The sequence below is a fragment of the Myotis brandtii genome, unplaced genomic scaffold (assembly GCF_000412655.1).
Source record: "Myotis brandtii unplaced genomic scaffold, ASM41265v1 scaffold112, whole genome shotgun sequence".
Lineage (NCBI taxonomy): Eukaryota > Metazoa > Chordata > Mammalia > Chiroptera > Vespertilionidae > Myotis > Myotis brandtii.
The window spans coordinates 11,169,988-11,184,626 of record NW_005353838.1 but is presented as its reverse complement, the minus strand read 5'-3'; the positions used below and the strand labels follow the sequence as shown (position 1 = coordinate 11,184,626).

Below are 14,639 nucleotides of genomic sequence, written 5' to 3'. Positions count from 1 at the left end.
GGGCCCTCCCCCTCCCCCCCCCCGAGTGCACAAATTTTTGTGCACTGGGCCTCTAGTTTATATATAAAAGCCTAAGTGTCCCTTACAACTGGTCAGCAGATTGACTGGTCTACTGGTAGCTATGATGCACACTGACCAACAGGGGGCAGATGCTTAAATGCAGGAGCTGCCCTCTGGTGGTCAGTGCGCTCCCACAGCCAACCTCCCGCGGTCCCTCCCCCGAGCCATCTGGCCAGGCCAACGGACCCCACCTGTGCACGATTTTGTGCACCGGGCCTCTAGTCTTATATAATAAAGAGGTAATATGCAAATTGACCATCATGCCCTTGCACAAAATTGCCGCTCCCATGTGGACACAAGATGGCCACCACAAGATGGCTGGCAGGGGAGGGCAGTTAGGGGTAACCAGGCAAGCAGGGGAAGGTAGTTGGGGGCGACCGGGCTGGCAGGAGAGGGCAGTTGGGGCAACCAGGAAGGCAGGAAAGGGCATTTGGGGGCAATCGAGCTGGCAGGGGAGGGCAGTTGGGGAAACTGAGCCGGCAAGGGAGGGCAGTTGGGGGAGACCGGGCCTGCAGGGGATGGCAGTTAGGGGTGACCAGGCCAGCAAGGGAAGGCAGTTAGGGGTGACCAGGCTGGCAGGAGAGGGCAGTTGGGGGGAACCAGGCCTGCAGGGGAGGGCAGTTGGGTGCAACCGGACCTGCAGGGACGGGCAGTTAGGGGGGACCAGGCCTTCAGGGGAGGGCAGTTAGGCATCAATCAAGCTGGCAGGAGAGTGGTTAGGGGGCAATCAGGCAGGCGGGAAGGCGAGCAGTTGGGACCCAGCAGTCCCAGATTGTGGGAGGGATGTCCGACTGCCAGTTTAGGCCCGATCCAAGGGGTCCCAGACTGGAGAGGGTGCAGGCTGGGCTGAGGGACACCCCCCAGTGCACGAATTTTGGGCACCGGGCCTCTAGGCCTATCTAATAAAAGGGTAATATGCAAATTAACCATCACTCTGTCACAAAGATGGCAGCACTCATAGCCACAAGATGGCAGCACCCATTCCTCTCAGCCCTGCTGGAGTCCCCCAGTCCGGGGGGAGGGGAGCTGAAGTGGGCAGCATGAGTGGCCTGGTGGAATGCTTGCTTCATTGCCATGGTGATGAGGCAAGTGTTCCACACCGGCCACAGAGGGCCTCTGGGCAGCAGGCACAGAGGAGGGGAGCAAAACACTTGTGTCATCGCCCTGACTGCAGATGGGCCCCTGGGCCGCGGAGAACCTCAGGGCAGTGGGTGTGGAGCAGCCAGGCCCCACAGAGAGCTACTGGTGCATGGATTCGTGCGCAGGGCTACTAGTTTAAATATAAAAAGCAAAGCCTTTTTTGAAGTAACTTCAGAGAAATATTGCTCTTCCGTGACGTAGCTATCACTTTTATATGTGTCACTTCACAAATATTTGAAGTTCTAATGAGACCCTATTAACATATTCTTTTCTATAAATCCAGTATTGAAAAAAGGTGGGGATGAAAAGTTGTCATTCTTTTTGTACTACTGTAATTGCATAATATCTCAGTTACAAAAAACTGATGCTTTGCCAAACTTCCAGAAAGCCCTAAATCACAAGGGTGAAGTCCTCTTTGTAGTAAAACCAGGACAGGTGCAAAATATGACTGTCAACTGCTATGTGTAATCTCCAAGTATTCCCAGAAATTTCTGTGTGTGTGTGTGTTTGTTTGTGTGCACACGCACGTGTGCGTAAACCCAACAGTTACATTGGGGGAAGAGGCCTGGACAGCTCCTTCTTTATTTATGACTTTCCTGAAGTTGCACAAGGAGAAATTAGTTTATCCTAAGAAGGGCATAAATAGGACAAAAAGAGAAAAGCCAAGACACTTTTCTAGGAAACTTCTATGTAGGCACCAAGTAGGCCTTATGTGTAGTTTCACTAGGCAGCTGCCTTCCAGGCTCCAAAGATTCTAGGTACAGCCATCCTTTTGTCCCAAATCTCATACCCTGTGGGAGTGCCATGCACAATACCCATCTTCCCTGCTCAGTGTTCCATTAGGGAACACGGTGAGGAGAGACTCCTGCCTGAGTCTGAATCCTGGCTTCAGACCTACAAACTTGAGGGAGACAAGTTACTAAGCCCCTCAAAGCCTCAGATGCCTCATTTGTAAAAGGAGGATAATAATGGTATCTCCCTTGTGATGGTGGAGACTACACAGATAATCCCTTAGGATAGTTTCTGGCACTTAGTAAGAGCTCTATAAAGCTAAGCTGCTGTTATTATAATGTTTAATAGTATTATTACACAACTGGAAGAGGAATTAAAAGGCAAATATCCCTGGGAGGATAACACACTTATGTCACTCCTAAAGGGAGGATCCTGAGTGCTTAAAGTTGAAAAATCAGAAAAGAAGAGAAAGCTCAAAATAGGGGTGGGGCAGAGGAGAAAGACTTCTATGTAACTTCTTGTGCCACTTTTTTTACTTAGTAGTCCCTTCTTGTCTCACCTTCAAATTTAATAGAGTTTATACTGTCTTTTTCACTTTTCAATTTTTATAATTAGGTCCTTTCTAGTGTTTGACTCACCCTACCCCATCTAGTCTGGGACAGCATCAAAAACATATTAGGCTCCCAGAAATGTTTGTTGGATGATTGATTTTTACATTTTAAAAGCCAAAAACCTGGTATCTACTTCTGTTTAGTGGAAAAGCTGGTATTGTCTACTATAATCTATAATAATAAAAGCATAATATGCTAATTAGACCAGACATCCTTCCGGACGTCCTTCTGGATGACCTTCTGGATGAAGGCCAAGACGGCCACCGCAGCAGGCGGGGGCCGAGGCAGAGGAAGCAGCCGAGCCCCTTGCAAAAATTTCGTGCATCGGGCCTCTAGTTGTACAGTAAGTGCTTACCAAATGATTTTTAGAATACTGGTTAAAGTAGATGGCTAAATTTAAGATGAAATTTTCCCATCTTTAAGAATAGTATGGGTATCCAGCCATTTAACCCCATAAAAAAAGCCTTGTACAATTCCTTGTACAATTTGTCCATTTAAAAGTGATATAAACATTTTTGCTTTTTAGTTGGGCGGTGTTCAATTTACCCCCAGACCCAGTCCCACTTGATGGCTAGTGAAATCATAAGACTCTTACAACAATACAATTCAAACTTCAAGCCTCTGGAAAAAATATTGAGGTCGTTGAAAAGCTTGTAATTCTGTTTTTGATGCCTAAAGCTTCCTCGGGCAATGCTGTCTAGAATCTAGATATCACCCAGTAGGAAGTCCTTTGGTCGTGGAGCCCCTCCCTCAGTTTCTCTCCCCTCCCACAGTGCTCACCCTGCCCTTAGTGAAGTGCTGCAGTGTTTCTTTTCCCTGCGGCTGGGTTTTATTGGAGCTGCATATTTGTATATGATGGCTTGCACTGTGCAGACATACATTACTTTCTTGGTACACTCAGTGAAAGTCATGATCTTTCAAAAAAAATCATACACACTTATGGTTCCATAATCTGGTGAATATACCAAAGATACCTATTTGTTCTTATTTTAATACTGAAAATAGAATAGATAGTATGATAAGGTCAGCTTCATTAATTTCATTTTTATAATAGTTAAATTTTCCTTACATAGCCTCCAGTTATCTCCTTGATACTTGGTAACAGCCATAACCCCATTTTTCATTTTTATTACCTACCAGTTAATTGCACTAATAGGTTTTGCTTTCATTTCTACATGATTTTCATTAGACAAAGGGGCAAACGTTAACTCTTGCTGCTTTTTAGTTAGTAAGCATTTCAGGCTTTTAAAGCAGAGATTAACAAAGAAAATAGATTTTTAAAATTTTTATATAAATGTGCTTCTAGTCTCAAAAGTGCAGATTACTTCTAACTTTTACTCTTTTAGAAAAGAATGGGCTTATTTAGGACCAATAAATTGTGTCAGGTAAGGAATACTAATAACTAGAACTATATGGTAGACGGGGGGTTTTCCTTTTTTTAAAAAAAAAAGTGTTTTCAGCATTATTTATCAATTAATCTCAATCTTCTCAGTCCACAGACCACTTTCTTGTGCAATGTGAACTAACATGAGCTAATTTAAGTATTTAAGAAGGAATTTGTTCATTTAAAAGTGAAATAAACATTTTAATAAAGATGTTAAAAGACACTTGCTCATCTATAATAATAACAGCGTAATATGCTAATTAGACCAGATGTCCTTCTGGACGTCCTTCCTTCCGGACAAAGCCACAGAGGGCGGGGGCCGAGGCAGAGGCGGCAGAGGCCCCTGGCCATGGCTGCAGGGCAGGGGCTGGGGCCAAGGCCCTTGCACAAATTTCGTGCATCGGGCCTCTAGTTTTTAATAATCAAATGTCTATTGAATGTCAATTGAATCTTTAAAAATAAGTTTGTCATATAATTGCTATGCCTCCAATAATTTTCCCAAGTATTCTATATATAAAATTATTATGATATATATATATAGTTTGATGACACTAAATTGAATCACTTACATATATCACATTTTAGGATTTATGAGAATGTTTTAATTCATCTTGATTGTTTTATTCATCCTAAAAATTGGTGAATGAATAAAATTATTACCATTGATTTAGTTATACATATCTCATTATGAGAACTTACATTGCATTAATGGGAGGAAAATTTAAGTTAGTAAGTTTACATTATAGTTATTTTCATCTAACTTTTAGAATATTGTAAGAATAAGAAAATGATCAGATTTTTATGACTTTATAACTTTTAAAAAGGAGAGAGAGAGAGAGATCTAAAAACATTTTCTATGTTCTTGACAAGTCTGGACCTCACTGAAATTTCTCAGGTATTTGTAATTATGACATCAGATGGAAAATACACAAAATATAATCGAAACAGTTTCAGTTTCAAGGTATCAGATGATTTGGCAAATGGAGCATTCTTTTTTCTCCCACTTCAAGTTTTCTTTCAATTAAATCATGTTCCCCAATTGATGAATAAGAAATATAAGTATAGAATTCTGTGATAAGTAGCAGAGAAAGATAAAAGAGATTTAGGCAGGGAAAAAACAAGTGGATCTTTTCCTGAAATACTACCTATAAGAAAATAGAGAATCAAGTGGAAAGTGGAAACTATCTCTTCCAAGTGACAAACATGGAGGGTGAAATTTTTATGACAGGTGATGAGGGACAGGGTAAAGGGCTGTTTATTTAATTGATTTTATAGGTACAAGTAGGATTATGTATATAAAGTACAGAAGCTAATTCTGGTTAGATTTTCTTAAAGGAACTGCCTTAGTTGACTTTTCAGGGAGTAGGTGGCTGGGAACACATCTGCCTTTGTAATTGAATATATTCTGTTTTAAAGTATACCATATAAATGTGTATATATGTATATGTATATATATTGTATATACCTATGTATATATATTGATTTCAGAGAGGAAGGGAGATAGATAGATAGATAGATAGATATAGATATCTATGTATACAAATATCTATATATCTATATCTATATCTATATCTATCAGTGATGAGAGAAAATTATTGATCAGCTGCCTCCTGCATGCCCCACACCAGGGATTGAGCTTGCAACCTGGGCATGTGCCCTGACAGGGAATCGAACCGGGACCTCCTGGTTCATAGTTCAATGCTCAACTACTGAGCCATGTCGGCCGGGCATGCCTTTGTATTTGGAGTGCTCAGCCACAATTCACCTGTCAGGACAGAGAGCTTTCTACCTTGGGAATATACATGGAAAATTTTAGGCTGATGCACAAATATGAGATTGGAGTAGGATAAATTTGTACCAGGAATTATTTTTTAAATTATGTAGGTTGATAATTTCAAAAATGTAAAGGGGACGTTTATAGTCAAGGGTCATGTCGGACCTGTCAGAAAATATCTTGGTTTACTAAAAACTTAGGGCTAGAGTTTTGTAGCTGTATCTTTTGCCTGTGTTTCTATACTGTGGTATGGGAACAACTAGGATATGTGTATTTATTTCATATGATGAAAGTTTTCATTTTTAATGTTGAGTAATAGGAAAGCATGTACATTAAAACTATGGTTTCATAATTATTACTGTGTTTTTTAAAAAGTCTATTTTACTTTGATTTAAAGAAAAAACTTGAATAATAACAAAATAGTACATGGATATGGCAAAAATAATGAAAGTGGCATGTGAAAACTAGTGTTTGAGAATATTCATGTAGTTTTATTCCATGCAGTTTACGCATCACCAAATGTAGTTTTTAGAGCCTGAGAACAGAAAGTATCTCAATAAAATGCTTTCATTTTTTTAACTTTTCAAAACAATGTAGTTTTTTATTCTGTCAACATAGGTATGGTATTTTATTTTCCTGTCCAAACTAATTTTCTATTTCTGGTAACAATCAGAAAGTATAGTTTCATGTTTTAAAAATGGATAGATGAAACTTAACTGTGTGCACTTGTGTGCACTTGACTGTGTAAACTAAGAAAGTGAACATTGAGATTTTAATGCCCATGGATACTTGTTATTTTATTCTCATTAAATAAAATTTAATATAATCAATTTTTGCCTTGAACATATCAAATCCCCAGATTTCCCAGTAATTCTATTTTACACTTAGTAGTTAAGCATAATCCTATTAACACTTTTTTCTTTTACTTTGTAAATTATTATACATAAAATGGACTTTGGGGGAGTGTGTATAGTTTTATGAATGTGAACACATGTATAAATTGTGTGACCACCACTGCAATCAGGTTACAGAATTGTTCTATTACTCCAGAAAACTCCCCTCTTTGAAATTTTAAGTGTCCCAAACCACATAACTGTTTTTATAGTAGCAATGCAGTTAGTAATCTCACTTAAACTTATAGCAAAAATGGGCTACTTTACTATTCAATAATTCTGTAATCCATCCTTCTTTCTAATGTACTTAAGTTTTTCTAGTTGCTAATTTTACATTTAGTTGATTTATACTCCTGACCAGGGATAGTCTTAATTTCTCCTCTCTACCAAATATCATCAACTAATCCAACCCTAAGCTCTAACCTCAGGAGATTTCCTAGATGAGGGTGTGTCAGTTTGTGTTACATCTGTTTATCAGTAATGCTTTGTTTATCATCTGCATTGTTGTTTGAACTGCCAGTTGTCCAATGTTAATGCTGGAGATTATTATCTGGAGTACACAAGAGAATCACTGCTGTGTCTCTCTTTTTATAGGGTCTGCAAATAGTGTTCTTTCTTTCTCCAAGTGTTTTTGTAGCTTTGTGCCATACTTTTGCTGTGGTTGAGTACTTTTATCTGTTTTTCTGAATATGTATGATATATGCAAACCAAAGGGAGGAAAGTCACACGTTATAAGTCAAAAACTTGCTCAATATGTAAACAAGGGTTGCATATTAACCTATCTGTTATGGGCATTTCCAGTAGAATGAATTTTATCTATAGTATATGAAAAGTAATAAGTTATTTTAAAATAAAGATCAACATTTTCTGGGCTGTGAGACAAGCCTGTAACTTATGACTTTGCTATAAATCAAAAGTTAAGAAACTGAAATATATCTGTAATAATTGTCATTGAGGCCATTTCAGACTATCATAAGTATTATCACCTCATATAGGGAAAATATTAACCAGTTAATTTTAACTTGGACCTTTGGATTTTAAATATCCTTGTTTTATGATTCTGTAAAGTTTTTCAAGACTCCTTATATGAATATGATTTCTTGAGATGTTGGATTCTCCTCTGATTTTGTGCTATGATTTCAGACCAGTTTATTATTTTTGGTTTTGTTCAATTCCTGGGAACAGTACATTACTATTGAATGGGAGTCTTTATTATCCTTGTTTGGGAATGAAGATAAAGCCTTAAGGAATAATACAGCTATTTTTACTTGCTCACACTATTTTCTATCCTTTGAAGTTATAAAATGATTATTTTATCATTTGCTCTTCAGATGGATCCTGTGCAAAAAGCAGTTATTAACCACACGTTTGGAGTGTCCATTCCCCCAAAGAAGAAACAAGTTATTTCTTGTAATGTCTGTCAGCTTCGCTTTAATTCGGATGTGAGTATCACCTTTTCCCTGCTCTCTGTAGTCTGTCAAGCTGGAAGTCTGATTGTTCTGGGTATATACATCTCTTCATATTTGCATATTGTCTAGCAGCCACTCCTCTTGGTGGCCCACTTCAGTGTGCCAGGTTTTCCAGGGATTTGGATTCAACACTAGAAACTTGAGCAATAGAGGGGCTAATATAAAAAAAATCAAGGCTTTCTGTAGGTAATCAATCTAATCGATACCATTTTACACTTAACCTCACCAATTATGTTTACTTTTGAAAAATTCTTAAATAGCAGAAAATATTTTTTAAAGTTTACAATGCAATGAAGGTATGAAAAAAATGTAATACATGCTAAAGAAAATCAGTTACTACTCTTGCTCCCAAGTGTTATGTTTCATGTGTATGTGCCAAATCATATTAAACACCCGAGAAAGTAATTTACTACATAATTTATATTTTCTCAGACATGAAAATATAGAAAAAGGTTAGTAAATTATTTTATCTAACCACTTTAATTATCCTGCTAAAAAAGGATAACAAGAAAAAAGTACAAATTAATATTTATGAAAGTTGATTTTCAAATTAGACATAAAATAACATGAAATCAAAATAAATAATATTAGAATGTGTATAATGAAACCCAATTACCAAGTAAAGCCAATGACCAATGCAAATCTGAATCTGGAGATTCATATCTATGTGATATTTCTTGAGTTACTCCACCCGAGAAGCCATTTTGTAAAACATTGTTATAGGATTTATCTTTATTGGAAATACTAAAATAATAAATACTGTATATACTATTATATAATTGCACTTATATAACTTTCTGAAAAGGAAAACTATGGAGACAGAAATCAGATCAGTAGGGACTGGTGGTGGGGTTAGGGAATTGAATACAAAAGGGCATGAAAGAAGTTTTTAGGGTGTATGTCTTAATTGGTATGGTGATTATACAACTGTTTTTATTTCTCAAAACTCATAAAACTTAATACCCAAAAAGGAATTTTTACTGTCTGTAAAGTATAACTCAGTAAACCTGACTGGGGAAAAAAATCAATGTGATAGGAATAGAAATATGTTGTAAATAGAAGAATAATTAATTATAGAGACATAACTACTAGAGATATATTAAAGTACAATATTACTATGGGACTTAAGATGTAATAATTAAAGGACTTTTGCAAGAAAAGACAGAATAATGAATACTGAAATAGATCCAAGTATATTTAACAGCTTTGCATAGATATTTTACAAATGTCTACAGTCACATAGGGAAATTAAAATATCCGTAACTGTATGAATATAAAATTAAAATGTTCACTACTTAACTGACTCCTTACAAAAGGAAGGCCCACCTGAGGACATGCTTCATGTTTAGTCCTAGCATTCCCAGTGCAGCAATGCTAGATATTGAAAACATCTGATAATACAATGCAATAGATTGCAAAGTGAATCTATATAAATATTGCTAAAGAGGCCGACTTCCATGAAGTCTATGAATGTCATGTTAGAGAACTGCTCGATACAAAGCCACTGACAATGAGGATATTAGAAAAGGTAACTTGATAAAAGAAAAATAACAAGGTTGATGACAGACTCTTCAAAACATAAGGCTTGACTATCAGGTGAATAATAGGGTCTTTGGGCAAATATGAATCCCTTGAATTAAAACATAATAATAACAGCCTGACCGGTTTGGTTCAGTGGATAGAGGGTCGGCCTGCGGACTCAAGGGTCCCGGGTTCGATTCCGGTCAAGGGCATATACCTCGGCAGCTGATCGATGTTTCTCTCTCATCGATGTTTCTAACTCTCTATCCTTCTCCCTTCCTCTCTGTAAAAAATCAATAAAATACATTTTTAAAAAAAACATAATAATAACAACATATTTACTTGGTTCAAAAAGCAAATTAATTTTAAGAGATACAATGAAAAATCTTGTTCCATCGCATTCCCCATCCTCCCATGTTCCATGCTGTTCCTGTCTATCTGTAACCACTTTAATATTTCTTGTATATATTTCTTGGGTCTGTTTATGGAAAGAAAACCAAGTATGAATATATACTCTTATTTCATCCCTTTTCTACATAAAAGATAGTGTACTTTTCTTTGCCTTGCATTTTTTACATAAAAATATATCCTGGAAAATTTTCCCCTATCAAAACATAAAGAGCTTCCTCACAGGTTTCATACAGATATGCTAGGCCAGCAGTTCTCAACCTGTGGGTCGCGACCCCTTTGGGGGTTGAATGACCCTTTCACAGGGGTTGCCTAAGACCATCAGAAATCACATATATGATTACATATTGTTTTTGTGATTAATCACTATGCTTTAATTATGTTCAATTTGTAACAATGAAATTGGGGGTCACCACAACATGAGGAACTGTATTAAAGGGTTGCGGCATTAGGAAGGTTGAGAACCACTGTGCTAGGCAAAGATGTTTACATCCTCATCTCTGGAACCTTTTACTATGTAACCTTATATATCAGAGTGAAATTAAAGTAATAAATAAAATTAAGGTGCCAATCAGTTGACCATAAAATATTTTATCCTGGATTATCCTATGGGCCCAAGGGTCCTTAAATGTAGAAAAGGGAGGCAAAGGAAAAGGTTAGAGTGATATGATGTGAGGACAACTCTACTGGCCATTGTGGTCTTTGAAGGTGAAAGAAGGGGCTACAAGCCAAGGAATGTGGGCAGCCTTTAGAAGCTGGAAAATCAAGAAATTGATTTTCCCCTAGAACCTCCAAAGGAACATGATCCCTCAGAATTATTAAGATAATAAATGTGTGTTGTTTTAAGCCAGTAAGTTTGGGATCATTTGCTACAACAGCAACAGAAAACTAATACAGTAGTCTACATGTGGATGTTCCAGCTTATTTAACTAGTCCCTTATTGGTGGATACTTAAAGTCATTTTCAGTCTTTTGGAATCACATAAATTTTCATAGTCAACAAATGTCAGAGTGAGGACATAAATTCAGGTCTGTTGCTTCTAAATCCACAGCTTTTTCTATGTTATTATGTTGCCTCACATATTAACTTTGCTCATTTTCTTTGTATTTATTGAGCTTTTATTTTATGCTAAGTACCATACTATTTTCCAGCAGCAAATTTACTAACAGTGTGAATGAAAGCATCTAACCTTATCAGATTCTCCCAGAACCTGTTCCAGATCTTCAGCTCTGTATTTTTTATTACCCTATACCAGGGGTCCTCAAACTTTTTAAACAGGGGGCCAGTTCACTGTCCCTCAGACCGTTGGAGGGCCGGACTATAGTTTAAAAAAAAAAAACTATGAACAAATTCCTATGCACACTGCACATATCTTATTTTGAAGTAAAAAAACAAAACGGGAACAAATACAATATTTGTATTTGCATGTGGCCCGCGGGCCATAGTTTGAGGACCCCTGCCCTATACATAGAGAGGCCACATGATGTAGAACTCTAAATTAAGAGTATTTGAATGTGATTTAAGTTCTAAGTTTTGACTTGATAAGTCACTTCACCACTGTGGGCCTCAGTTTCCTCTTCTGTGATATAACTTAAAATAGACTACTTGATCTTCAGAAGGACCTTTCCAGTTCCATGATTAAAAATCATTTCCATGGCATTTCTGTTAGAAGAACAGGGTATAAACACCCTCATTTATGGGTGGGACAGATAAGACCAAGAAAGAATGACTACAAGTTTTGGTTTTTGTTTGTGTCATGGGTTGGGTGTGGGGGGTGGATGAGGGCCAGTCTTCTTTCTACACCCCAGAATGGCTTTGGGAATAGGTGCACCTTTGACTTGAGCTTCATTCCATGGCAGTAATTGTCTTTGTATTCACTAACAGCGACATGGACAAATGCACATGCACGAGCATGTGACCACCCCCTTCCTTGTCACCACTCAAAAGCTCTGTTGATAATAGAGAAAGAAATAACATTTCTGAGTCATACTTAGACTCTGGGTGGTAACACCACATAGTGTGGATGGCAAATTCACAAGTATCACATGTACATGTTCTCTGTGTTTAGTAATGGTGCTGTAATCTGCATAACTGAGCTCTGAAACAGCATTTTTTATTTGGGGGAGAGTTTATTATTTTATAATTACCCTATTTACATCTTAATGTAAGAATTAAGAAGATGCTCATCCTTATTTTCTTTAATAACATTTCTAAATCAGCCTGAGACTGAATTGCCTTCATTCTTCAGTGTAGAAAATATGGTTATTGAACAATCTGGAAGGCAGATTTACACAGTAAACAGACTGCATTCTGCATTTTCCCATTACCCATGTAAAATGTACCAGGGCAGGATTCATGCATTAAAATTCAATGTGACCTAGTTTAAGTATCCCATAGTAGCCCCCTTTGTCCAGTTTTTATCATCTCAGTAGCACTCCACTGTTGGAAAGCAAAAGGCTACAGCTTTATTTACACAATACAGTGTTATGCAAATGAGCAAGCATTAATCACAAGCATTTCCCAAATGAATCTTTACAAATTAATACCATTAACTTTGCCAGGGGGCAAGCAATTGCTTTTCAGAAATAATATGTCTTTCCAACTGAGTCCCAGACATTTGCACAAATGTGTACAGCACACGAATCCCTAGTTTCTTCTAGACAGCCTTCCCTCCCCGCACCCCCCACCCCCACCCCGAAACATGGCCTAAGCTGAGCACAGAATGAGGTTATCCTAAGCCTGAATGCGCCTTTCTAATGAAGGAATGAGTGTACTGCAACTGTAGTAGGGTCATAAATTGATAAACCTAAATCTTAATCTTTACCCTTTAGCTGGAAAATAACATTTCTAGAGGTAAGCCTTTCCAGGAAAATACTTTTCTGTAGTTGGTTTTAAATAAGACTCAAAATTATTAGGTTTTTGTTTTTCATACAAAAATACTAGAAACTAGTCCCTAACATAGGCTTCTAAAATATTTTTGAGGCTAACATTTCTCTTTCTGGCTAGGTTGTAAATTGGCAATAATCTTTCCAAATAATTTCTAATTTGCATATGAATTTCAATTCCTTGGAGAATAGTAGCAGAAGGATAAAGGAAACTGATTCTTATATAGATTCTTACACAAAATTGAGCAATTTGACTCTCTTAAATGTTTGAAAACAGGGATGATCTTTTATTATTATTATTATTATTATTATATTATTATTATACCTTTCAGATGGCATTAGAAACTTCAAATCACTTGTAGTTCACATTTTCTTTTACTTTTTGGTTCCTCTAGGTCTTTAATGTTGTTGTGTTGTTCTCTGTCTTTGTTTTGGCTTTTGGTTATTCAGTATCTCCGGCTCTCATCTTAGCTCACTGTTCTTTTTGCTATGTTCTATTTCCTCACGTCTCAAGACAAGGAGATGACCTCATGCCATTTCATTGATTTATGTTAGACTGATTACACATGGACGAGAATCTCAAGGTTTGCTTAGAAGTTAAAGTAGCAAGGCGACCAACCATTTGTATGAACCTTCTATGGGTGACCTAACTCTCCTATTCTTTACTTTAAATCTCTCTGAAATTTTGAATTTTAGAAAGTAAAACTATTCAGTGATCACCTTCAGTTCCCATGTGACTGCATTAGTGTGTAGTTGAATGTCTGCATTGCCAGTTCTCTCTGCATTTTGCATCTTTGTCATCTTAGCAGTTTTCATTTGGAAAAGGTTATTTAAGTATGCCCTCCTCGGTGTTTCTCTCTCTCATTTTTTTTTTTGTTCTAAACTTATGCCTACTTCCTGACTTCTTTAAGCAGTTCATATAATACAAAGTCTCTGTATTGTATAAACAAACGGGCCCATCCACCATCTGCCATTTCAGAGGCATTAGTGCAGTTTCTGCTAGGGGCCCCGGCATTCTTGTCATCCTGGCAGAGAGCTCGGCGTCATGAGATTAGAGAGAAAGCCACAACTTTGGGTCCCACATCAATGTTCTTTCCCATGCTCTTGGCTGACCCTCCTTTTCCTTTGGCCACCATGCCTCCCTCACTCCACCTCTCCACCATCTGCCGTGAGGCAGCAAGTCCCTGCAGCAGCTGTGTTTCCTTCCCTGGGAAGTCAGAACAGCCGGAAAAGGGGAACCATTGGACGCCACATTTGAAGTTGTCCCTTGCAACCAAAGTAGGAGAGGCACTCAGCCACAGGGGCACCTCCTTGCAATTCTTCTAAGAGAGTCCATGTTTTGCTATTGGCTGCCTCATGCTTGCTTTTAACTCTAGAAATTCTGTCAATGAGTTATCAGTGTTTCTCTTTCCATGTTAAACGTATTCTCTTTACTAGACCATCAGGTTGCTCCTTCTGTCTTCTCTACTTTCTCTTCCCTTCTCCTCTAGCTCTTTCTTAGATATTCATAGTGTCTTTATTACATTTTTTTGTTTTTGGGCTTTGGGGTTTTTTAGGTTAATGACTAGATTCATTGCTTTAAATTCAGAGACACTTCCCTTGGTGGGGAAAAAAACATATTAAGGATATTGTTTGAAACTCTAACACACTGTTTTAAAAAATGAGTTTATCTTATACTAGAGGCCTGATGCATGAAATTCATGCAAGAATAGGCCTTCCTTCTTCCAGCTGCCAGCACCGGCTTCCCTCTGGCACCCGGGAC

General features: G+C 37.8%; 1 protein-coding gene across 5 annotated transcripts in view; it reads left to right on the top strand.

Moving 5' to 3' along the window:
* Nucleotides 1–14,639, top strand: part of ZNF385B (zinc finger protein 385B) — a 361,135-nt gene that overhangs the window by 283,028 nt on the left and 63,468 nt on the right. For all 5 annotated transcript variants that reach the window (XM_005857643.2, XM_005857645.2, XM_005857647.2 and 2 more), the window contains one exon: nucleotides 7,926–8,036. In XM_005857643.2, the coding sequence (XP_005857705.1) occupies nucleotides 7,926–8,036 (111 nt within the window). The remainder of the gene's footprint in view (nucleotides 1–7,925; nucleotides 8,037–14,639) is intronic.